This window comes from Sprattus sprattus (genome assembly GCF_963457725.1).
Source record: "Sprattus sprattus genome assembly, chromosome: 18".
Lineage (NCBI taxonomy): Eukaryota > Metazoa > Chordata > Actinopteri > Clupeiformes > Clupeidae > Sprattus > Sprattus sprattus.
Window position 1 is genome coordinate 16838887 of NC_137916.1, and position 27751 is coordinate 16866637.

General features: G+C 40.3%; 1 protein-coding gene across 1 annotated transcript; it reads left to right on the plus strand.

The window, feature by feature from the left end:
* Nucleotides 1-186: 186 nt before the first annotated feature.
* On the plus strand, nucleotides 187-27415 carry LOC308379134 (carnosine synthase 1-like; the record flags this gene model as incomplete). Its single annotated transcript, XM_080856189.1, has 7 exons — nucleotides 187-238; nucleotides 16091-16548; nucleotides 16707-16908; nucleotides 17173-17258; nucleotides 23188-23410; nucleotides 25617-25879; nucleotides 26198-27415. 7 exons carry the CDS (start codon nucleotides 187-189, stop codon nucleotides 27413-27415), a joined length of 2502 nt encoding a protein of 833 aa, XP_080712315.1.
* Nucleotides 27416-27751: the final 336 nt, after the last annotated feature.

Here is a 27751-nt window from a genome sequence, read left to right on the forward strand (position 1 = left end):
CTTCTGTACACGTTAGCATAGATCATACAGGCTAAGGCTGTGTTCACGACTGACTTATTTTTAATTAGAAAAAAAGCTCTGCCTTCAGCGCCTATTTAGTGCGAAAATTCTGTAACCTTAACAACGGGAATCATACATTAATATCCGTTAATTATCAACTACTATCATTAGCAAGCTATCGATACTATGGCGAATGAAATGCATCTACTTGAATACGCGTTTGAGGAGGAGGAGGAGGGTGAGAAGAAAAGGCGCCTTCTGTGGGTGCAGGAAGCTATTTTAGTCTCCTGAGCCAGCTACAGTTCAAATAGCTAGCAAGCTGCTTATGGTCACAACCCACAGAAAGTTCAAAATGCCCAGGATATGTTGTGCTGTTGGTTGCGACAACAGACACCAAAGAAACCTAGATGTACAATTGATACAATCGTGAATAATTGCTGTGTCTTCTCTCTGCAAAACTCCCCTGGGCAAGCTAGAGTGCTAATAGCTAGCGAACTGTTTAGCGAAAAGCTTAGGGCTCTAGCTACAACTAAGACACCGCACTTATTCACGTTTGTATCAATTAACCACCACTAAAAAAACACGGTGGGTAATTGCTGTTTGAATTACTCCGCCATCTTAGCCGTTTTTAAAAAGGCATCTGCCTTTTTCTTTCCCCAAAGGGTTGCATGTAAACTGGCAGTTGAAAAAATAAGTTATACAGCCAACAGAGAAAATCAACACACTGACAACATTGTTAGCTAGTGCACTGCTGCAGCAAATGGCGTTGAGGCTACAACATGCTAACGTCGCAAACCACCACACTGAATGGGCAAGTAACAGAATATATTTTTTTTAAATACTTACATTTCCCTCGTCTGCAGTTCATTCCAAGACATTGCCTTCAAATATGAATTCAATCCATTTCTCTCGTGTCTTCTGAGGCTGGGAGGTGATGTAGAGATCTGTACAGCCTACCACAGCACATCTTGAGTAATTAATTTGCTTCATGCTGCTAGCAAGCTAGTCCAAGTTCATATCATATAATAATGAGTGTAGGGGGGGCGGGGGGATGAGATGGGGGGACGGGCCCAAATCAAACTGACGACACTTTGATAAGGAAGTTCATTGGCAGTCACACAAGCATGTCGTTTCTGACGTCCAAGAACAATAACAGATCGCGGGATTAGTTTTTTTCCAGACTTTTTGGGTCAGTAGACATGCCAGATACCCAAATCAACGTGTAGAAGCACTAAAAAGGTGGAATTTTCATAATATGGCCCCTTTAAATGACCATTTAACCAACTCGGACAGCTTCGAAAAAACAATTCCATATTTATTTAAACAACATATTAACATGTAAACAGTTAAACACCGCATACATAGCACACAATACCAAAATGTTCTACTGGCCAGTATAATTTAAAGTTGGTGCACTTTCGTTGGAGCTCATAACCGCCAGTTTGAGGTGAAACAAAATTAATCCACTCACGATTATCAGTATAGATCAGTGGAAATCCGTTGTCCTCTTCTTGAGTGAATGCAGTCAGTGGCTAGTTTAGCTCAGGATTAGCACCTACCTAGTCTGCTCACAACTTCAAGGCAACTTTCCTGCATCAACAGCCTTTAGCTTCTTTAGGTTCGTGTTGCGCATGAATATGTAGTCCCGTTGGGAAACGTGAAATACTCCAATGCAAATGTGTAATACTACTGTGTTAACTTAAAATACTTAAACGTTCTTAGTTAATTCAACATGCCTCCAGTCTTGTTTTGACTGAAAGTTCAGTTTTGAGAACAGCTTCAGGTTAGCAATGCAATCTTCCATTTTCGCTGTCAAACTCAAGTAGAGAAGTGAAGAAGAAAGTCCAACGTCAGATTATATACCCAACAAGTGCCCTCTCGCTCGCCACCCTTCTTGAATCCGTGGTAGTGCGTGCCTCCCTTGCAATATTTTTCAATGCGTTTTCAGCTCAACTCAAAAGGTTCTACGCTTGCGCACGCATGCGTAAAACCCAGTTTGGAGTGATTTCGCAATCCTAGGGGAGGCACTGCCTACCCTGCCCATAGACTGCAATGCATCTGCCTCCCTTGACCGCACGTCCAATGTTCATTGGCTGATCACTGGGAACCGGAAATGCTCAAATTCAGCGATTTTGATAATAAAAATGCTCGAAATGATCGGAATCATGCAGAAATGACACTCGTAACACAGATAACTAGAGAAATATGAATATTTATTTTATAATACATAAATATATATGATTATTATAAAAAAAAAATATATTTTTTTTTAATATTTTTTTTTTTTACTTTTCAAAATGACAGGTGAGGCTCTGCCTCCCCTGCCTTCTATGACTGCACGTCCCTGGTCTATGACAATAAACTTGAAACTTAAATCTGTCTATCTATCTTTCTCACTTAAACTCCAAGACGTCAGGCTCACTTGTGAACTCAAATGCACAGTGTGGATAAACACACTGTATATTTGGTACGGCTCTCCAGGCTCTCTGAAATGTATTGTAATTTGTAAAGCTTTACTTAAGCACCCGACTGATCCAGGAATTTATAGTTCAGAACAGATTCACAATGTGACTACTGAAGCAGATTCTGGGCAGGACAGCAAAATGTGCGGTTAGCTGACTTGTGTGAATTACTAGAAAATACAACGTTTATTTATCGTCATCTCAGCAATACATATGATTCCCGCAGTTCCTGTGTACTATTGCTGTTCATACAGCACATCTACTACACTGTGTTTCAAGCCACAGGGACTGGTGCTTTACAGTACTTTAACACTAATATAACTTGCTCATACTGTCACTGTCACTTGATGTCCCCAGTTGGCCATGCTACTCCTGCTACATGCTGCGTACTGAAGACATTCACCATGGCACGGTGCCTGTTGCTCTCTTGCTGTCAGCAGTTGCTATGGTGAGATTATCACCTGTCCAGAGATGGCATCATCTCTCTGGGTTGATTGATCACCTTCCCCAAGCCTCTCCATACAACCCCACTCTGCTCAGTCTGTGGGGCGCACAGGGCTTTTCTTTCAGATTTTTTCCCTTTATAAATGACTGTACTGTTAACTGTACATTAACATAAATCCAAAATATTGTAGCGAACGTATAAATTGATCCAGAAGACGTTATCTTTCAGTCCAATCGACACATTCAGCTACCCACAGGAGCTCTCTCAAGCTGGACACCGGTTCACTCACAGCACCTTTCATGCAAATACGACAGCACAGGCACTAGCCAATCAGATCGCGTTTCTGCTCAAGTCTTAATAGCGCGAAGATCAAAAATAAAAGATGGCGGACCAAACTCCGTAGCTGGTCTTGTTTGTACCTATAAATTGTTAGTTTGACATTTTTTTGCTTAGATTTTTAAAAATAAATAAAGAGAAATAGACACTGTACAAGGTCAAAAACCGTTAATTGTAACTGAAAAATAATTGTAACTGAAAAATAAGTTGTTATATATTGTTAGCCCAGAGTTGTTTGCAAGATGTATGTTAATAAATGGCAGTGGCCCGGCCACCCTGTACCTTTCATGTTGTTAAATGTTGAATTAAATTCAATGTAAAAAAATGTTAAGTTAAATTCGTTGTTCAAAAATGTTACGTTAAATTCAATGTTAAAACATACAAATGTTAATGAATATATTAACCTTTGTATTATTTGAATAGCTTAGTATTGAATACACAATAACAGGGTAGCTATGTTTATTTGGCACTAGGCCCAGTATATTATAAACAAAATTTTAGGCAATTGATATAGTAGGGGGTCCCTGCTCATCTCGCCATCAGTTTGGGGGTCCCTGGCCTGAAAAACGTTGAAGACCCCTGCTTTACACCTATGTGGCATGTAGGGCCAACACTATGCAATTCCACCTCTACCTATCGGTTGATGTTGTTGTCCTTTGTGTTAGTTTCCGTAGCAATATTTTCCGTGGTAGGGTTGCTGGCCCCACTCACATTAACAGAGCCCTGTTAGCCGGCATGACCCGTTATCATGACGAAAACGTAGGACTTGTTTTTACTGTAAATGTTACTAATTCCTCTTTTTGCAAAAAGGAAACTGTGATGGAATTTGAGCCGTGCATGTGTGTGTACTGTTCATTTCTCTAACTATTCCTTTTTGCAATATGTGCAAAGGAACCCAATGTGAAAATCACTCACATTATCTTGGTTTTCAAAAAGTATTGTCTTTTCAATATATCCAAGATGTCAGGGTGACTCTCGGTAAAATAGCAGCTCCTCCTACGTGAGAGGTTGAAAAGAGAATGAGACAAAGTTCAGTACCGTGGACAGCGCATGCTTGTAAACATCAAACCATCTGCAGAGAAAACAATGGGCCTCATACGTCGACATAGAAACGTTCAAACCACCATCACCTGCAAAGCATTACCGCACACACCTGCAATCAGTTATGCCTCCCTCGATGCAGCCCTGCATAGACAGCTGTGAAACACCGTTCAGAGACAGGCCCAATCCCACCGACATTAACTCACAAATGAAGACACACACAGAAGGTGGGATACTGTTAGTTAATTATAATTGTAAGATAGATCTAAGTTATTTCGCTGATTATCTTTATCCTTTATCACTTATCCTGCTGCCTTGAAATGTTCAATGAAATGACACTGAAGACCTTAAGATACTCAATTGTACCTTTATTCTATAATATTATCAAATCCAATTGTAATGCTTTAACATAATTATAAAACATTTCCTTGTATTACTTTCAGTTTCGCTCTGTTTCACTTATTAACCCGGAGCTTTTACATAGCTTTTACATTTCACTACATTTGTTGTATGTGACAAATAATAATAAAAAAAAGCTTGGAGGCTAAATCCTGACTTTGCGTCATTCCTGAAAGGAGTTAGGCTGGCTGTTTCTACGTGTTAGGAAACACACCTAGAGGACAGTACAGTATGACCGTCTGGGGGGTGATTTGGTGCAGGTAAAGTATGTAATTTGTACAGAGTAAAATAACTGTACACGGAAGGCCATAACTCCAATTCACCATAACTCCATCGCCATGCCATACCATATGAATGGCACTTGACTAGAGCCAGTGTTATCCAGCAACCAGAGAGTGACTCAAAGCATTGCTTCAAACATTACTGCAAGACCTATTGAGTGAAGAACCAGTCAAGCTGTCATGCTGAAAACTTCAGTCATTGCTGTGTCAAATTAGTCATTGCTTAGGAGCGTAGGCTTATTTGATGCAAGCAAAACGAGCACAACATTTTTATTTCAATCAAATATCATTATTTCTATTGACAATGTACAATTCAATTAAATTACAGTTTTTGTCGTTTTCTGGGTGATTTCACACCTTTGGACAATAGTTCATTCCTCCACCAAAAAACACCACTGCCAGCACCCCTAACGACTACCGACCAGTTGCACCAACACCTATCATCATGAAGTGTTTTGAGAAACTGGTCCGGAGTCACATCACAACAAGCCTGCCACCCACTTTTGACTCCCACCAGTTTGCATACAGAGCAAACAGGGCTACAGCAGATGCTATTGCCACGGTTCTCCACACCACTCTTACACACGTGGAGAGGGAGAGAGAGGGTTCTTCAGCTCTGCTTTCAACACAATTCTACCAAGCAGACTGGTCACAAAATTGATGGACTTAGGGCTTTCACAACAAATCTGCTTCTGGATCAAAAACGTCCTGACAGACCGCTCCCAGAGGGTTAGAGTAGGATCCCATCTCTCCTTAGCTCTCAGCATCAGCACCGGCTCCCCACAGGGCTGCGTGTTGAGCCCCCTACTCTACACCATCTATACTCATGACTGCACCCCCACCCACCCGAGCAATGCCATCATTAAGTTTGCAGATGATACAACTGTGGTGGGGCTCATCTCAGGAGGAGATGAGACTGCATACAGGGAGGCGGTGCAAAGGCTGTCGACATCGACTTTAGGAGGGAAAAATCGGACATGCAGCCTATTGATAGTTTTCAGTCACGTGACTTCAACAATTAGCTGGCGGTCAAAAAGAACAGCGTAACAGCGAAAATGGCGACAAATAGTGGACAACTTCGAGCAGGGCCGCCTACTCAACTACGTTCGCCATCAACCACAGACTATACCACTATAGCCAGACAGAGATATTTAGAAAAAAATACAATTTTAGGAACTTGTGATACATTTACTGCACCCGCCCTGACATTTCTATTTCTTTAACCTCGACGAAGTCCCTGCCTGAGCTCCAGTGCCAAGATATTTAAACAGCCAACCGAGCAACAACTGTCTAGCATTTTACTACCTAAGTCAGACAATGTTAAAGCGAAGATATTTAATTATCTTGAATGAAAGGTGGTCGGTTCCTGTATAAACTCCAGTTAGACAGCTGTGGAATGTCTTTTTTGCCTGTCAGCTGGTCATTCTGACGTCACGTGAAAACTATCAATTGTCATAAATGGGGAGCAAGTGGAGAGGGTTTCGGACATCAGCTTCCTGGGCACTCACAATGAGGAGGACTTTTCTTGGAAAAATAACACTACTGCACTGCTGAAAAAGGCACAACAGAGGCTGTATTTCCTGAGGTTACTCAGGAAGAATAAATTAAAACAGGAACTGTTAGTGTCCTTATACCACTGCTCTGTGGTGTCAGTGTTGAGTTATGGCATCTCGCTGTGGTTTGCCAGCTGCACAGCAGCAGAAAGAAAGGTACTCCAGAGGGTCATTAACACCGCACAAAGAGTCATTGGTTGCTCTCTTCCACCTCTTGAGGACATCTATAGAACACGCTGCCTCAGGAAGGCCCACAGCATCCTCAGAGACTCAACACACCCTGGTCACCACCTAATTGAACTGTTTCCCTCAGGGAGGCACTTTTGCACCATCAAAGCAAAAACAGACAGGCTGAGAAACAGCTTCTATCCAAGAGCTATCATTGCACTAAACAATGCACAAAACTGACCTGATTTGTCTCTATGATGTGTAATATGTCTTGTGGTTTTTTTGTACTTGTTTTTACTTAAGCTGAGTATTTATAGTGTAAATCTGTATAGTTATATTGTATATATTTTTATTTATATTGCACTGAAGTCTGAGAGCTGCCACCTCAATTTCGTTGCACTTGTGCAATGACAAATAAATATATTCTATTTTATTCTATTGTAGTTGTGTACAATAGAGGTTATGTAAATAGATGTTATAAATATGAATAGATGCATAAAGATGAGAAAAAAAATTGAATACATAAAATGCATAGCATAAGATAGAAAATAAAATTCCGCAGAGATATATTTCATCTAACCACTTAATATCACGAGGAAGATCAAGGTAAGAAACAAAAAAATATATATAATTACATTTAATTAAAAGTGCAAAGTTGAGCTCCTCGCACACAACAGTCAGACGTCTGTGACACAATAATATTAGTTGTCACGCAGGTAGCTCCCTGGCTCCTCGCACACAAATGTCAGACGTCTCTGACACAATAATATTAGTTGTCACGCAGGTAGCTCCCTGGCTCCTCGCACACAACTGTCAGACGTCTCTGAGACAATAATATTAGTTGTCCCGCAGGCAGCCTTTACCTCATACAACATGCACCGGTGCTTACATAAAATAATTTAGGTCTGCTTATGTCAGTTCATCGCCCCGGCCTTTCTGACCATTTCTTTATAGGTTCCTTTTTGGTAGGCCTAGACACCCTTCATCCCCTCTGGGCTACAGTCTTTGCCAGTGGAATGACTAGTTAAACAGAACAATGCTGTTATTACCTTTTAAACTGTGCACTTCTAGTCACCCTGCCAGTGAACCGGGTCCCAGAAGAGAGGGAGCCTTTGTCCTTTATCCAATCTCACTTCTCGACACCAAATATGTTGTAGCGAAAAACAACTGTTTCCAAATCTTTTTTCCAAATTTTGTCCGGCCCTTTTTTGAGTTTTATGTGGAATAAAGTCAGATTGGGCATTATTTCTCAGATTTTTTGTGTTTTTCCAATGCAAACTAAGTAAATAAACATGTAAATGCAAAAACATTTGTAATTGCAACACTTTTCTGGGAGTAGTTGTGCATTATCTGACAAAAGTGCAAGGGTGCCAACATTTTCGTCCATGACTGTAAGCGTTTTTTTACAGGCGCAGACGCTTCAGTAACGCCTTGGCAAAGTGCGGCAGCCAAAACAGACTTTGTACAGCTAATAATAATCACTCCGCCATGAAAGCGCACTGATGAAAACCGTTCTTTCAAAATTCTTTGTTGACTGTAGAATTGTTTTATAAAAGCAATACTCGTGGGAGTGGGGTAGGTAAGGGATAATCCCACTCCCACTAGTTCTATATTGCTTAATCATACCACATCTTCCAGCATCAAAACAGGAAATAAGTGATAAAATAGGTAAACCCGTCTGTTGCTTGATCTGATTGGCTGCTTGGGCCGAGTGTGACATTGATGAGCGGTGCGCTTCTCTGCCTTGCGCTGGAAAGTTGAGAATAGTTCAACTTTTAAGCGCACCTAAAAAGCGCTCCAAAGACGAAACGCATGGTGGAGAAAAGGCGCACACGCAAAGTGCGCCAAACCATAGGAATCAATGCATTTTCTAGCGTCCCGTTAAAAAAAAGACGCTTATGTGTACACATAGTTTGTATTGTGTGGCCACGCATTATATTTTTTTTATCCGATGTCACCTAAGGGGCTCCGTAATATGGTGATCGCGTGGCGGTCATAATAACGCCCCAAAGCACATCAGGGAAGCCAGCTCGCTTAACATCTTTAAAAGAAAACTAAAAACTTACCTCTTCACATTAGCCTTTAACTAGCTCAATTTTGCTTTTACTTTTAATTAAATATAATTATATACAGTATATATATATTTTCTTACCTTGATCTTCTTCGTGATTAGTGGTGGTTAGATGAAATATAGTGGTTAGATGAAATATATCTCTGCAGAGTTTTATTTTCTATCTTATGCTATGCATTTTATGTATTCAATGCTAATTTTAATAAATATTATTATTACCTCCAGCAAGGAGGTTATGCGATCGGGTCCGTTAATTTATTTGTCCGTCTGTTTGTCTGTCTGTCTGTGGACAGAATCTACTGGGCGGATCTTTCTGAAATTCACAAGAGGTGGATCTTGGTCCTGGGACATCCCCATTAAAATGTCAGGATGATCCGGATCTGGATCCGGATTCTGGATCCGGATCTTTGTTTTCACACCTAAAGTGACATTTCTCGAAAACCAATGACTTGCTGGAGGTCAGAAATCTCTGATTGCTCTTGTTATTATTGTTTTTATTATTATGTTGTATTTTTTTTGCACTACAGCATTGTTTTTATGTTTATTTGATGTCTATTTGTAAGTATTTGCTGTAAAGCACAAGGTACACACCCAGTAGATCCCTGAGGTCTTCCGGCACTGAACTCCAGTTCCAAAAGCCAGGATTAAGAGACAATGGAGTTTCTATGCTTTTAGTTTCTATGCCTCCAGCCTTTGGAACACTCTACCGAATGGCTGAATCGGTTGAAACTTTTAAACATGCACTTAAGACATACCTCTTTGATTTTGCTTATCCCTCACTGTAAAATGTATTTAAAAGATCAAAGAGGTATGTCTTAAGTGCATGTTTATTTGCACGCTACCTGCGTGAAAAACTATTATTGTGTGTTGACCCTTGTGTGCGAGGAGCCAGGGAGCTACCTGCGTGACAACTAATATTATTGTGTAACCCTACCCTAACCCTTTCTATCTGACTGAGTTGTACAGGAGAAGTGGCTGTTAGCTTATACAACTATTAGTGTGTTTTTAAAATAAAACGAATTGAAGGGTTCGTTTGCATATCTTGTTGCACATCTTGCTACAATAAGACCTTGGAAATTCCACAACATTTCCCCGTAATTTCCTTATTTGTCAGGCTTTGTAGGCTATTAAGAATTGTAGGCCTAACCAGAATGTGTAAGCTATTTATTTACTGCTTTATTTGATTAATATCGAAACCACTATTTTGCCTGTTAATTTACCCCATGCATTTTTAGTTTAAGTTTGTTTCTATGTATGTAGTGGTGTTTGGGGTAAGTGTAGCTTATGCTTAAAGTTGACGTGATATCAGGACGAGCTGGATGTAGAAATGGGTAGATCAGCCTGAAAAATAATGCACACTGCACACAGGATCTCCAAAAGATACGATGACGTTGTCTTCTTTTAGTTTTGAATTGCAAGAAACATTATTTGTAATAATGAGTGAAAGAGTGCTTCTGGCTTTCTGCAATCAAGTGCACTGCACCTGGGTTGTCTTTACAACCTCATACAAGAAGACATCTGCTGCTTTGCTTTTATCATTGACCATTGCTTGGCGATAAATGAAGGTAGTTTTCATCTTCTCACGGATAGTGTCTTCATCAGCAGAGTGTCTCAAAACTGCAATTGCTGCTTCCACATCCTCATCAGATTGCACCTTGTCACTTATGAAGGGTTGTTGGCCATGGCTTGGCCCACCAACTTAAGACAAAACACAAATTTGCAGACTCCTATCTCCATACTTCACAACTCACTTCCTTAGTAACAGATACTGAACTTACCTTTGGGAGATCTGCTAACTGAGCCGCCTCTATCCTCTGAACTTTTTCTATTAATGGTCTTCAATCGCCATGCAAGGTATCCAGAACCACTCTCTGGATCGTAGTAATGTTCCTATGTAATTATAAATATATCCAAAAGGGAATGCTATCAGCAATTCAAACAGTGAATTTATGCATAATGTTGTAAATGATGCAATATTGTGATATACTTACATATCCATGTTGTGAAAATGGGTCTTCCAGATAGGCAAACAAAGCAACTATCCCCAACATCACTCTGACACTTTTTGGGGGTGATGTCCTAGAACAAGAATGACATTATGACCGTCACACTCAATTGACAATTAGAAAACACAAATCAAATAAATACCAATTGTCTATATAGTCTGTCAATACTAACAATGTTCCTTGATAGCCCCACATTTGATGCTTACCCATGTGTTTCTGTCATCTCAGCAGCAAGTATGTTAATCATCTGTCTAGTGGCATCTGTCAGTGATTTGGTTTTTCCATACTCCTGCATGATCCGTTCACCACCAGGCCTTGATGTTAGGATTTTTTCAACCAACTTCAAGTGAAATAAAATGTCCTCTCAGTAATTTTTAAACCATATGTAAAGCTGAAACTGAAACAATTATCTCAAGAACATCCCTTATCATATGGAACATTATTCAGACAAGACAGCATAACAATTTCCACTACCTACCGCTTTTGCTTCATAGTTCATCCGACATGGCTTTTTGGGTGGACTTGCTTCACCAGAAGCTGCTTCTTCATCGTCACACATTTAGAAGTTTAGAATAACAGTGTCTTCAGATGTTACTGAGCATGATGATGATTGCGAGGCACCTGTGCATTATGGAAATTATACAAAATAGAAACATGTTACATGGAGCTGTTATATTTAATTTGATACAATTTGAGACATCAGCCTTTACTCTAAATTAACATGACTGTGAATGGTCTCAAAGATTACCAAGTCCTTCACTGCCCAACATGATTCGAAGGGCTCCAGGTGAATCCTTCACTATCTCTTCAAAAACCTCAGAGTCAACCTCTGTGTCAGACTGGTCATAAACCTTCATATCTAGCTGCCTGCCTTCTGGTATGTTAAATTTCAGCAGTGGTGTATAAAGAACCCAAAAGCCATACTTGAGTAAAAGTACAGATACCTTACTGGAAAATTACTCACGTAAAAGTAAAAGTCACCTTTTAAAATACTTGAGTTAAAGTATTAAAGTATCTGATCTTTACTGTACTTCAGTATCAAAAGTAATTTTCTGATATTAGATGTACTTAACTATGAAAGTAAAAGTACAAGTAAATGCTGTTAATACATTTATTTATTTTTTTAGAATTTTGAACTTTATTCAGACTAAAATGAGCAAACTAATGAACATGGGCTGAATTTAACTGAATGTTAACACAATAGGCAATACTAAAGCAGCACCAAAAGTAACAACCTAGTCATGACTTAAAACTGAAAAATGTCCTGTTCATCTTCAAAAGAAGTTGGTTCTCAAAATTGCGAGAATTCAGTCTCGCTCTTCTTGGGCTGAAGACAATGAAATACGTCAAATTGTCCGTGACAGAAACGTCACGTGACCTGGAATAATTTGTTTCTTGATGGATTTAAGATACATTTTAGGCTGATGCTTAAAATATAATAACCGGGTTTTTATGTTTATTATTATTAATTGCCATTCGTTTGCAATGGCAAGTGATTTATTTTAATTATTAAAAAAAAAAACCTGCCCGCCTTGCCCATTGGCACGCACCGCCGCTGCACATAAGGAACTTAAGCGAAGGGTTGCAACAAACTCTTCATTTGGACTTTATCGCCACACCCCCGGGTCGCTGATTGGTTGCCCCCTCAGGATGTCCTGTCGTTTCTCTTGCTATCTGTCATGGATGTGGAAACATCAGCGCTGGACCATAGAGCCAGATATTCAGAGGACACAACACATCATGGACAGACCAACGCAAGCCTGTGCCTTTTTGCCCCAAAGCTACTCTGCCTTACAGCAAATATTAATGGAACTGGCACTTCCCAAGACTAGAGACCGTACTACAAGCGAAAGAGAAGGTAAGAACACATTTGCGCTTAAGGTTTACCAAGTAATTTTTGATGAATGTTTATCTAATCGAGATGCAAACAGCGATTTGTGGGGGGTTGAAACGTTTTTATTCATGAAAATAAATCACTAATTGTTTTTTAAATATAATGTATTTATTGAAGGAATTGCACAATACAGGTTATCTCAAGCAGTATCTCAATCATATTTCCTCCATGTTTTCATTTTTTTATTTTTTTTTAAACACGAACAAGATTGCCATCAATATTCTTCAAAAACATAGGCCCTCGACCATGTCGCATTAAGTGGCTCAAATATAGTAAATACAATGTGACAACCATTCTGTGAGGCGATCAAATATCAACAGGAAAAAAACGAGATAAATAAATAGGCAATGAATAGAAAGAAAAATTATGAAATAAACTGCTAGGAAAGAATAGATTGGGGAGTGTTTCAGTTACAAATAGGGACACTCACCCAGTAGGCAACTCTTTCAGACTTTCAAAATACGACAAAAACGGTCCCCTCTTCAAATAGAACGCTTCCACATACCATCTGAGTGTACATTTTATCTTCTCCAGCTTTAGAAAAAACATTACATCTTTCAGCCAGACCGAAGCTGATGGGGATGTAGAAGATTTCCAAACTAACAAAATTCTTCTACGGGCCAAAAAGTGATGTGAATGCAATGGTTTGCATTTAAACCCAGGGGTTCATCAGCTACACCAAATAGGCCTACTGCTATAAGTGGACAGGGTTCCAGCATCACTCCAAGAGCCTCGCTTAGCGTTTTAAGCTCATCGTGGGTGATAGTTTGATCTACATTTTTTGTTGCCTCAGAGTTTAAAGTTGGTATTTCAAAACTATCTAAGAAGTGCTCCATATCTGTTGTATCAGAGGGCAATTCAGACGTGAAAGAGAGTAGTAAAAGTCTTTGAAAATATTGTTAATTTATTTTGGCTTATTTGTGTTTTGGTGGTCATCTTTTATTAGGGGTATAAATCGAGATGAGGCTTAACGTATCAATTGATGAGCCATTAACCGGCTGGATTTGTCACCATATTCATAGTACAGACCACGTGTTTTAAGAATGAGTTGTTCTGATTGTTTGGTATAGTGAGATAATTAAATTTCTACTGCAAATCAGCCCGCTCCTTATATAATTTAGCAGAGGGAGACTCTAAAATGGACTGTGCTAGAGCTTGCATTTCCATACGTTCCCTACTGGAATACGAACTATAGGAGATTATGAGACCTCGTAAGTATGCTTTCAAGGTTTCCCACAGCACAGAATATGAAACAGAATCAGTTTCATTAATCGTCAAGAATGTATGCTAATAAATCACAACTTGTTAACCAGCGCTCTAGACTGCAACTTTTTTTTCAAAAATTGGTACAGCTACACAGGAATCTTCCTCATTCACAGTTATAAGCTAAAACGCATCTTTTATCGTTTCACTTGTAATTTGCCAACTTGTTCCAAACATGTTTGACTGAGACAGCCTGGAAGTTGCCCTCCATCCTAAGGGTCCGAATACACATAGGCCCTAAGCGTTTTTTTAAAACGGGACGCTAGAAAATGCATTGATTCCTATGTTTGGCGTCCTTTGCGTGTGCACCTTTTCTCCGCCAGGCGTTGCGTCTTTCAAGCGTTTTTTTTTATTATTCTCAACTTTCCAGCGCAAGGCAGGGAGGCGCACCCATCTATCTATGTCTATGGGCGCACCGCTCATCAATGTCACACTCGGCCCAGGCAGCCAATCAGATCAAGCAACAGGCGGGCTTAACTACTTTATCAATTATTTCCGGTTTTGTTGCTGGTAGATTTGGTATGACGGTATTTTACAAACAAAAACGGCGATGGCAAATATAAATGAAACCTTAATTTAAGCGGTATTTAACTACGAGGAACTTTACAATTCGAAGTCCAAAAATGATTCAAACACCAATAGTTTATACTACGTTTGCTCGCCTGGTTGCGCACGCAGCACCACTTCACGTGCCCCAGGCTGTTTGCCCATAGACATTATGGTTTTGCCCGGCGCGCTTTGCTAAAAAGTTTTTGAAGCGTCTGCGCCTGTAGCAACGCGTCTCGGTGTGTTCGGCCACGCTATGTGCGTACCTCACAATTTTTTTCTGCAGGCGCCCCTGGTTCTCGCTTATGTCAATCCGCTAGGCTATTGGATATTTGTTGGCACCCTGGTGGCGTGCGACTCCTTGTCTGCTCTCGAACCAGTATCATTTTCAGTGGGTATTAAGAATTTAACATAAAATGTTAGCCATTACTGGAATTTTTAAACCTTATCCTTGGCATACTCTTTTTGATATCACCAGCCAAACATAATAAGTTCACTAGAAGGCATAGATAGATAGATAGATAGTCAGATAGATACATAGATAGATACATAGATAGATAGATAGATAGACAATTGTATGAAACTCCGGGAGTCCTTGCCAGGTTCACATCAATCAGTTGGACCCCATCTGAGCCGAGTAGCTCTTTGGCACAAAAACGCAAGATTAAACTTAGCTAAAGTTGCTAAAACATGAAAAAAAAAACCTGATGAATATTTTTGACAGATGAGCCCAAGATAAATGTGTTTGACTCAGACGGGATAAAGCATATTTGGCATGAGCCTGGCCAGGACCACCACAGTGAATGCATAGTCCCAAAGTTCAAAAGTTATGCCTGTGGGTATAAAACCGGTTGACAGATGACTCCCAGTAATAAGCGCACTGCCAAGAATTTGTAAAGCAAAAAAGTGAGAACTATTACCTAGCCAAGGATGTCGGCTGACTTGAAAGGTGCCTAGAATTCCATTGGGTTATTTTATAGAGAAAGGTAGAGCACCAAAACTCCTCTAACACAGAGCTGCTGAACAAATGGTCTCTGAAGAATGGCAGATCATATTTACAGAAATGTGTGCAACATTGGTGTCCTCCATGCCAAGGAGGATTGCTCTGTTATCAAAGATAAAAGTAGGCATACCAAGTGTTAGGGAAACATAGAAGATTTGAATCTCAGTAATGAAAGGTGACTTTTGTTTCCTTGAATTCTCTCAAACACATACAATCATAAATATCAGTAAAAAATACCATGTTGTCAACAGTTGTGTGTTGCTTATGTTTCCTGCTGCTCAGGATCTATGGTTGGGCAGTTGTTATATTGGTTAGTTTATTGGGTATGACTACTTGCATGTCACAGTAAGCCACTGTCCTTTTTTGCAGATGTTGGGAGGAGTGATGTAGTGATCTGTGTCATGGCGTCACCTGATAAATACCTCCCCCTTCTACTGGCTGGTGGCAAGCGATGTCCAGGTTACTGACAATCTACCTTTGCACACCTGCATAAAAAAAATAACCACATAAGGCGGAATGGCTAATTTCTTATTTTATGAACTTCCTAGCGGATTTTATCAGATAGGCTGAGGTACATTTTTATCGTCTCTATTCTCTAACCTTCAGTGGGTTTTGTTTTCAGGTCGAATGATGCTCTGCCTGTGCCCCTCCTGGGTGAGCAGGTTCCCCTCCAAAACCCTACCAGGCCAGTTCTCCCTGTTAATCCTGAAGGCTGTCACCTTTGAGGCTGGTGGCTACACTTACCTGGACACCTTCAGTTCTCCCTGTCGTGTCACTTACCTCCTGGAGGATGGCTCAGTGGGCTCCTCTATGGGGGAATGGCTAGACTGCCCAACCTGTGGCTCTCCCCAACTCAACACCCTCACTGAGGATGTTCTACTGAACTACCAGCTCCTGGGGGGGAAGGGGGTCCCTCTCCCTCCTATGCTGGCCCTCGCATATCGCCCTCCTGTGGGGTTAGTCTCCCCACACCCTTCCCTCATGTTCCATTCTATACAGGAAAAACAGGATCTGCAGGAATCTATGGAGAAGGTCATACACGCCTTTCTGAAACAGCCAGAGGTACAAGGTTCTGACAAAGTAAGTTCCCTAAAACAGGGTCGTATGTTTACTTTCAGAAACATATAAACCCACGCTGTCATAATGCCAGATATCAAAGCCCACACATAGTTCCACAAAGATATTGTGCATTTAATTTGTATTCCAGCATTTCTCCTTATCCTTGTCATCTATCTCAGGTGTTGGTGCAGCTCTCCACCTCCGGTTGGGGCTCCCAAGAGAGCACTGCTGTTTTGAATCGAGAGGACAGGGAGGGGTTGCTGAGTGCTGCAGCTGCCTTGGTTCCACAGATCAGATCAGGGGAGTCCATTCTGCTGACAGCCTGCTACTCCTCTATTCAGCCTCTCCAGGAGTGTAGGGTGAGGGAGACACTATTCAGAGGTAAGGATAACAGTCTAGTCTAAATCTAAAATGGATATTTCTCAATCAGTCACAGACTCAAACACTTGATATCAGTTTATGCCCAAACATCACTGCACCTATTGACTGGTGCACGGAAACAAATGTATTAATGCATATAGGTCAATGTTTTTGCCACGTCTCTGCAACATATTGGGGTGCTAGCAATATTTCTTCCTCCTTAAGGTCATCAGGGAAAATAAGCTGTGTTTTCCACTATTTGAAATATTAATTTCTGTTATTTAGAACCCACTGTGTTGAAGAAAAAGTTCTTCCTTCATATCAGTACTACAGTGTGTCGAACAGCAGCTGATCATCCTCAAGTGATTCAGGTATGTATTAGTAACTCTGGTGTCCATAGTTTGCTGAACTCTTACCATGCATGTTCAGATGTAAATACACACACACACACACACACACACACACACACACACACACACACACACACACACACACACACACACACACACACACACACACACACACACACACACACACACACACACACACACACACACACACACACGTTTTGCAAACCGCAGAGAGACACCAACCACAAACAGGGGGACAAAGACAATCTAACAAAAACAATCTAACAACCCGATAAGGTCCAGAGGGATTAGCCAAGTATTTGTACCCTGGCTAATTAACAAAATGTGCAATCACAAACTACGAGACAGGTGAGGGCACACAATGGGAAACAGGTGAGGGAACATAACGGGAAACAGGCAAGGGCACACAAAGAAAACAAAAACACATGTGAACACAAATAACAAGTCCTTTAGCCACCAGAGGCCGCCAATGTCCCAATACGCATCGTGACACATGTATTGCTTAAAATGAACTGTAAACATTGGTCATAATTAAACATAAGTAATGTGTTGATATTTATGACTTGGTTTTTAATAATGCATTACACTTTACTTTCAGGATTGCATATTTAGCACTAAATTCATTAATCAACATGGACAGGCAATTCCACTCAGCATTAACAATAATATGAACTTCTGTACCTCATTTAGCATGCACAATAGGTAATATTAGGCGCTGCATTATATAACACTTTATTCACTTATTTAATGGTAAAAAATGCATAGTTGGTTATTGATGCTGATGCAATCACACTGTTTTTCTTACAGTTTTTTACAACTAAAGCACACTAAAATCAAAAGTGTAACACAATTATCAAAACCTTCACTCAAGGAGCAAAACAACGGCTCAGATCTGCACAACTATAAGCACATTTAAACATCACACTTTTTGCGAAACCATACACACAAGTGATTTGCAAAGCACTAAACACACTTTTATGCTTTAGACAAAGACGTATATCAAGAGGTCACTTCTTTGCAATTCCAAAACACTGACTGCCAAATTACCACACCTGAGCCGGTCAAATAAACACAGCCATCAAGTGCCCAAACACATGATTGCTTAATTGTAGACACAACAAACAGGTTTACAGTAAGCACTATAGAAATGCAGCAGATGAGTAACTGTCATCTGTCTTCAACCAAAATGGAAGGAGTCAGAGGGTGAGAGGGGGAATCCACAAAGGAGGAGAAGGAGGAAGAGGAAGAGGCAGAGGCCGAGGCCATGAGGCTGAGGTGAAGGTGGAAGTAGAGGAAGAGGAAGACCTGAAGCAGGAGGAAAATGTGCTCAAAGAAAAAGAAGACAAAATGTATCAAATACAACTTGAAAGTAGGACAGGTCCATATTCACGCAAGAACAAGATAGAGAGATCATAAACATGCTTTTGGCAAATACGTAATGCTATCAGGCTCAGAGAAATTCAAGCAAACATTATCGGTGACCATTTTCAATACAGTAATGTCCATCAGGTCTCTCAGTCAACACTGGTGACACTGACAAATCTGTACATTTTACTGTAAATGGAATTGTAACCTGTACTGGAAACATCTTTTCACCTTTGTCTGATATTTGCTGAGTTTACAGTGTTATGCACACTACTGAAGTAGCATGAAAACTGGGACATGTTTTGTTGTGATTCTCCATGTTGACACTGTATTGTGTATTTTCACTTTCTCTGTGTACATTTCACTTACACTACTGCTCTTATCACTGAGAAGTAGTATTGCTTAAAGTGTTTTAGGTTTATAACAGAAGTGTGTAAGTGGTACAAACATAATTCAGTATATGCAATGTGTGTGTTTCATATGGTTTTGTTAAATGAGTGTAAAGATTTTACAAGAGTGTTTAATTTTGCAATGGATCTGATGTTTTTGCTCATTGGGTGTGTGGTTGTGCTTATTGTGTGAGGATATTGAAAAACAAAACCAAGCAGTCAAAATTGTGTGTATCCGATCGTAAAAAACTGTCAAGCGTAAGTGCGTTTTAATTGTGATAAAACACAATGACCAAATTCCCATTGTTAACACACCATCTACTGTTTAAGATAATCCTGAACCTAGAAGGCCGATGCTGACGTAACTATGACCATTTGGTACATATTCACATCATAAAATGGGTGGCCCACCTCCCCTTGCCCCTGCCTGTGGGTCTCATTAGCATTTGCTGATCGAGACTTATCATTCACAAAGTTTATGACCTTCTTCTCAGCCCATTGCCCACCTTTTAGCAGTTTTAAACATTTTGCAGTGAGTTAGGAACGCTTAGCATGTTATGCTAGCCCACAGTGTGCTTTTAAACCGGCTACATATTAACAATTGAAGCTGTAATATTACCTTGTTTTGATATCTACAGCACTCATGGATCTAATGTCAACATATTTCAAAATGAGCTGCTGGCTCAAGTGAACACAATATGTATGGATCTTTCATGACCATCAAGTTCAGATTGGATGATCATTAAAGCAAATGTATTGCAAGGAACAAAAAGCATGTTATTCTAGCCCACAGGGTTCTTTGAACATACATACTTACATACGTACTTATTTAACTGAAGCTATAACAGTAGCTTACTACAATATCTAACAGCAAACTTGTGCTGTTCAAGACAGTCTGGCTGCAGATGTTTGAGACAGTGGAGCTATGCCCTAGACACTAGTGTCACTTCCACTCTCAGACTGGAAACTTCTGAGGACCGTAATTTGTCCTTATGGTAAAACTCAACCACACTTCGCATTTTCTGACGACAATGCATCCAGTTTGTAATTGGTTGCCTCTATCATTTACCCTTGCAAATATTACACTATTGTATCAAAGGAGCTTACACCCTCCTAGAACACAATCCTTTGGGATTCAAACACCATGTATTTACCTGCATTTAAGTAAAAGGTAACAACATTACATACTTGCACATTCCTGCGCGTAGAGTTTAGCACCCAAGAACAGAGAGTGATCCACGGTTAGAAATGGATTTGGAGCATAAGGTGGCAGTGACGTGCAGTGAGGTTCCTAGCTGATGAGGCACAGAAACCGGAAGTGATTACGTCATTCCGATCTCTAGTTGTTTAAAAAAAATGTAAATGTATGGGCCATTCTACCGAATTCGTGTAATATGCAGTCCCTCAACAATAAAAACTATTTACAAAACAATTAGGTATTTAGGCATAGATATTAAATTAGAAAATGTTATGGTCTATATAAACCCAATGCATTACATGAGATAGTGATAAGCTAAATATATACAAAATCATCATTTATAGGGTACTTTCTATTGGGAAGTAGCTGTCCCCAACCCTGACATCTAAATTTCAATGCCTTTAAATAACACTTTTCAATTTTTTTAAATTTTTTTCAATGATTTAGTTTCAAAGATCTTTATGATTAGGTTGAAACAGAACTTGGAATATTAAGATTTATTGTGGGTTTAATTTTTAAATCAATTTACTATACTCAAAAAATCATGTCCCTAGTTTTCATGTCACTACCGAAACACAAGAGTTTTAGTCCATTGGCTGAGCCTGTGTTTTAGCCACGACTCTGCATTTTTGACCATATAGTGACACTGCATCTCTGTCCCTAATGGGTGAATGGTAAGTAGCTAAATCCCATAGTTTTTATATAAATGTGTTCCAAAGTCTGAAAATCGACCTGTAACCTTAAGAATTGTCACTACCGAAACGCATGTTTTCTTCAATTAAGTAAATCTTTTGGGGTTTCATGGAAAATCTTATGTTTGTATGTGTGTTCACCTCTTCAAAGATGTGTTTGTAAGCCGTGTGCTTGCTAGAATTCTTTATTTATGCTTAAAGTTAGCTAGAATTGTCACTACCGAAACAGTCACTACCGAAACATATGGTAGTCAACAGATGATTTTGGTAGTGACAAAATGAAATGGTAAGTAGTTCAATCCCATAATTTTTAAATAAATGTGTTGTGTGGACTAAAGGGCGGCCCAGAGCACCTTTTGGATGATTTTGGGAGAGAAATGAACATCCATCCAACAGTGCAGTCACTACCGAAACAGTGCAGTCACTACCGAAACAGATAAATTGAACTTGAAAATTTGGTAAAAATTTCATTTCTATGGATTTCATTGTGAAAACCTTCAAGAAATATTTGTAAAAATACTCTTCAGAGAAGGGAAGGAAACACAATCTGAACAGGTCAATAATAATACTTTTTTACTATAGTAAATGTGATGTTTCGGTAGTGACAATTTTTGGAAGAGGAAAAACATTCCAACACATTCTGAAAATACAATATAAAACTTGACTGTTCTTTTACTAGATATGTGTACTTTAGATATGGTACAATATACATACGGACAAAGTTTTGGGAATAAACCATAAAAAAATTCAAAATATATCCGACATGACTTTGCATCAATTCGGTAGAATGGCCCGTATACATTATACATGTAAAAATGCATATGGTTTAAAATGTATCATCTGACCAGGACTGAAAAAACGTTACGTTTCATTGTCTAATACTATTACTTTTAAACGATCAGGGTTTTTTTCATTATAAGAAGTTATGCGGCTCAATACTCAACTGACTTGTTAACCTAAGGCTATAGGCTTACAGCTAAACGTACAACCGGTGTGCTAATTGAACTTTTACACCCTGTCAAATAAGATATTAATAGTATCAAGCGAGCGTATGTAGCCCTCCCACCAATGATGTGCCTCATTTCATTTTGTCTAGGGACAATATAACTACGGTTTTGGGATGCTAATTTAAATGACTCGGACAGAGTTTTGAATTCGCAGTTTAGACAAAAACAATTGCATATTTATTTACACAACATATTCACAAGCAAACAGTTAAACACCGCAGACATAGCACACAATACCAAAATGTTCTACTGACCAGTATAATTCAAAGTTGGTGCACTTTCTTTGGAGCTCGTAACCGTCATTTAGAGGTGAAACAAACGTAATCCACTCACGACTATCCGTATAGTTCAGTGGAAATCCGTTGTCTTATCCCGCGATTTCCCTCCTCTTCTTGAGCGAATGCAGTCAGTAATTTAGCTCAGGAATAGCACCTAGTCTGCTCACAACTTCAAGGCATTTTTCCTGCGCCAGCAGCCTTAAGCGAGGTCCGTGTTTCGCATGAATATGTAGTCCCGTTGGGAAACGTGAAACACTCCAATACCTTCTGACCCGTCGTTTGAAGCAAACCTTTTAGCTCCGGCATTGGTCTCCCATTATCAATAATTTCTTGTTTGGACTGAAAGTCCAGTTTTGAGAACTGCTTCAGGTTAGCAATGCAATCTTCCATTTTCGCTGTCAAGGTCAAAGTGAAGAATAGGTCCAACGTCAGATTATATACCCAATATAAGTGCCCTCTCGCTCGCCTCCCTTCTTGAAGCAGTGGTACTGCGTGCCTCACTAACCATATTTTTCAATGCGTTTTGAACTCAACTCAACAGGTTCTACACTTGCGCACGCATGCGTAAAACCCAGTTTGAAGTGATTGCGCAATCTTTAGTGCGGCACTGCCTACCCCATAGACATGTATACATGTCATGTATACATGTCTATGGCCTACCCTGCCCATAGACTCCAATCCATCTGCCTCCCTTGACGGCACGTCCATGTTCATTGGCTGATTACTGTCACTGGGAACCGGAAATGCTCAAATTCAGCGATTTTGATAATAAAAATGCTCGAAATGATCGGAATCATGCAGAAATGACACTCGTAAAACAGATAACTAGAGAAATATGAATATTTATTTGATAATACATAAATATATGTGATTATTATAAAAAAAAACTGCACGTCCCTGTAAGGTGGTTGGAGCTGTAGAGTCTGGTGGGAAGTTACTCTGAAAATGGAAAATGACTCTACCTCTCCTTTCTTTGTTTTACTGCCTTCCTCTCTCCAAGATGCTGTGTTGGGTTGACATAGGAGACACCCACCCGAGAGCTGACCCCAGCAAACTGCAGAGCCTGGAGGAAACTTTAAGAGATTGGGGCTTGTCTCAGCCTGATGACATGATTTCCCTCCTTGAGAAGTGGGCAAAGACAGCCCTGCAGGCCATTATGGACCACGAGTCAGAGTTGGTGGACACAGAAAAAGGAGGACTTCATGCAAGAACAGATTTGATAGGTGTGTGCTTTATAAGATACAGTCAATCTTATTCTATACAGAGAGATATATGAAGGACTTTACACAAAAGAACATGTTAAGCCTTTCATTTTTATATTTCATTTTTCAACCACAACCATGATTGTTGTGTTAATGGACCTGCAAAAGCATACAGTTGCATCTTTCCCATACGGAAAATGTCTTTGTCTAATGTTCATTTGGATGTTATATATAATATAGTAATTACGGTTTTATACATGACTTACCTTGCATGTTGAAGGGCATTATGCCATTTAGGAAGAAATGTTTATGCTGGCTCTTTATCACAGATGTATTGTACATGCATTGTACATGACAATTGTGATTCATGACACCATTGTAACTAATTGTACTTTTTTAACAATGATATTTAAGCAATAAGGTTCGAGAGGCAGTACGGTATCGTCAATAATGCACTTGTTCGAGGGTTTTGTTAGGCCAGACGCGCAGCATTATTGACGATACCGTACTGACTCAAGTACCTTATTGCTTTTATAACACTGTTGCCAGCGACTTTATAAATGTTAAGTAAAATTAAATTATAAAAAGTAAGCTGCCTTTCAACACAAAAAAAGTTCTAGTCACCAAACATTGTGTATCGCATTTCAGTAGCCAAGAGAAAATAGACCCCCTTTGTGTGGCTGTTGCTATGCAACAGACAAATAGCATTGGGAACTTCACGTCTGTTAGCCTAGCACAAAAAGTTTGTTCATGATTAGCTAGGAGATCGACATTGATCTCGCACCATTTTGTTCATTCACATTGCTCAAGTTGCCATTAAAATAACAAAAACTACAATGGGACACTTTCAACTTTGTTAATATTTGTTTATATTGACAGTGATGGGCAGTAGCGTCGCTACTTGTAGCGACGCTACTAGCTTAACTACATTTGCCAGTAGCTTGGCGGTAGCGTCACTATTTATAAAACCAAGTAACTTTTCAGTAGCTAAGCTCTTTTATTGATCAAGTAGCGAAGTAGCGTCCTCGAAAGCTATTTTCTCCTGCACATTTCGCTTCCCTGCAGCCATCAAAACACACAAAAATTAAGAAGACAGGATGTTTATGTGTGTCACGGGGTGACATTCAATGGAGGAGGAACCAACACGCCCGGGAATTAGGGTCTTAGGGGAGCACTAATACCGTGGCCCACTGAACATAGAAGGCAAACTAGCTGCAGCTGTAAGGCAGGGAAAATCTCCGCTAGTCATTAGCTAACCATGCAAGTGGAGTACTTTTAAGCCACAGGTTACCAGCAGCAAAGGGCGGACAACCCACACGCTAACGGTGGACCTGCTTCTAAAGACACCGCCTGTTGGTCCCTGCTCTGACTGTCATACACCCACCTGCCTTACGCACATTATTACCCTGCACAGCCAGATCGTGGAGCTTACTGCCAGGACTGTTCAGTTTCACTGTGGACATGAGTTCCCTGTGTTGGGTTATTGTTCAATTAATAAATCTAAGCATATTTAAGCCTATATCTGACTGACAGCTGTGTTGATCACTAAAAATGCATTGACTTAGCTTGTTTAACTGAAAAGTAGCTACTAATGTAGCAAGCTACTTTTGACAGGTTTTTGTAACTTAGCTTGCTACATTTTCATGAGGGGTAGCTTCTGTGTAGTGAAGCTGAATTTATTGTAGAGTAGCTTGTAGCTTAGCTCACTACACATATCAAGTAGCTTGCCCATCACTGTATATTAATTTGGATATCGCCACTAACTTGCGTGTGAGAGCTACGTTATACTTATTAGCAGCAAGGCTAGCTAGCTAGCTACTATCTGTTTCAATGGATTTTTGGTCTAAGCGTTAGCAGTCACCTACAAATAATATTTGAGACTTTAAGTTAAGACTTACAATACTCTGCAACATTCGTGTAGCATAGAAACAACTAACCGAGTCAATGTAGACATATAAAAAGTCATGTAGATGGCTTAATTCACATGAAACATTCCCCACTACATTCCCCACAACACGCCACCATCTTGGTTCGTTTTTTTTTTTTTAGTGCGCACTGATATGGAACGCTCAAGTAGATGAAAACAGGTCGTACAGTTACTATATCGCTGATTAAGGCACACCCCGGAACTCACTCTCGGAATGGTTGATTTCATCTACCCGTGTTATAATGTATTTTTTAAGTGCCATTACATTTCCCATGTGTTTATGTTCTTATTTCTTTGTAGGAGTTGAGTTTTCCTTGGGGGAAATGGATGGTGAACTGCAGCCTCTCCTGCTGGGAATAAAGAGTGTTTCAAAGGGAGTGTTCAGCACTCCAAAGGGTCTTCTCCACCCTCAGCAGTCCAACTCATCCCTCGAACCCCTGCTACAGACCATATGCCAGCGCTCACACTGCTCCGTCATGGCTGTAAAATCTCTGCTGTTTATTGGAGCTGGTGAATCAAAAAAGCTTGGAGTCTTCGTTAACGCCAAGCAGTATGGCATTAAGGTAGTTGAAACTAATATGTATTGTACTGTTTTGTAAGTAGAGTGCACTTTTCGCATGTTGATGGCCAGCAATGGAGTGCCAAACAGCAAGTGTAAACTTTGCTGATGCATTTTCTTATTAGAGTATTCTTGTCTGCTACATTGAGGATCTCCCTGCACTCTGGATTATGTGTGCAGCGGGAGGGAAATGGTATTGTTCTGTAAGGAGAGTGTGCACTGTTTTGGCTGTGGACAGCAAGCAATGGACCTACTTGTAAATAGATATGTAAAAGATATGCAAAACAATATGATTTAACTTAAAACTTAATTTCTTTGATAGAGTATTCTTGTCTGCTATCAAGACCACCACCCTGCATACAAGTATGTATCAGAATACCTTGTGTACAACTACATGGATCACACACAAGATGAAGTCCATGCTGAGAAAATTGTGGCCATGCTGGAAAAGAAGGGTTTGGAAGCAGATGGTTGTTTAACCTTCATCTGCCAAAACACAATCCTCTGTGCTTTGGTGAGGGCCAAACTGGGCCTGCCAGGGGATACAGTGGAGGCCATTTCCATTGCCAAGAGGAAGACCCACACCCAGAGGCATCTGGCAACCCTCGATCAGGACTGGTGTCACCTACCTGCCCCTCGGCAGTATGCCGTCCGTTCTGAGCACTTTGAGGACCTGGCTGGTCTCAAGAGCACTGCTGAAACCTTTGGATTTCCTGCTGTGGTGAAGCAAGAGTATGGAGATGGTTCTAGTTCTGTGAAACTGGTAGAGAATGCAAAACAATGTGAGGAATATGTCCAAGAGATGATGGCCCTTAAATCCATGGATCCTAATGCTGGCTTTGCATCCAGTCCAATGGTAATGGAGTATCTTGGAGGTGACAAGTATGTGGTGGACCTGGCGATCTTCAAGGGAAGGCTGCTCTTGGCCTTTCTGTCCCGGTGCGGTCCTTCTATCTTACCGTACTTTATCAGCTCCTCCCACCTCATGCCCTCTGGCATCAGCCAGGAGAAGGAGGCGCAGATGGTGGCTGCTGCCTATCAAAGCTGTCTACACTGTGGTCTAGAGAATGGAGTCTACAATGTTGACCTCAAGCTTACAGAGTGCGGGCCCAAACTCATAGAAATCAATCCACGCACTGGGGGGAACTTCCTGCCCGCTTGGATAAATGAGGTCTACGGTGTTGATATTTACATAGTGGCCTTCATGATTGCCTGCAACATACAGCCTCAGGTTTGGACCCCTAAGCCAAGAGGATACTTTGTTTGCATATCATGTCCAATAAAACAGCACTACCGTGCCAAGGAGAAGACACCGGGATTTGATGTCATTCTGAAGGGTTTGACAGACAAAGGTCTTGTGAAATCCAGCATGATCACTGATGTTGTGGATGACACGGCACTTGTTGCCACACTTAGCATTGCAAGCTTCAGTACAAGGAAAGAAGACGCCATCAGCAAGATCATCTCGGCTTCCCAGATGTTGAGCATTGATTCTGAGGAGTACCCTGTGAAGTGCTTCCTGGAACCGTTCATGGTTTAGTTTTTAGAACACTAAACATGAGAAGTACTTTCTGGAACCTTTCTAGATTAGACACTTCTCCTGGAAGCAGCTACTCACTGCTGCTCTTGCTTCTTGCCTGCTATCTCTTGCTTTTTTCACATCAATGTTGTCACGTCCGGCTCACAGACATGACAAATAAAAGCCAAAACAGTTTTAAAGCCAAAACAGTTTTAATTTATAAACAACTACGCAAGTGTGGGGAGCAAGGTTCCCCCATTCTCTCTCTCTGGAGCTCTGTGTAAAGATCATTCAAAATCTCCTTGGCAACTGTGGATTGTGCTTTTGTAGTACTGGGAACACCAGTCCCAGGTGCTC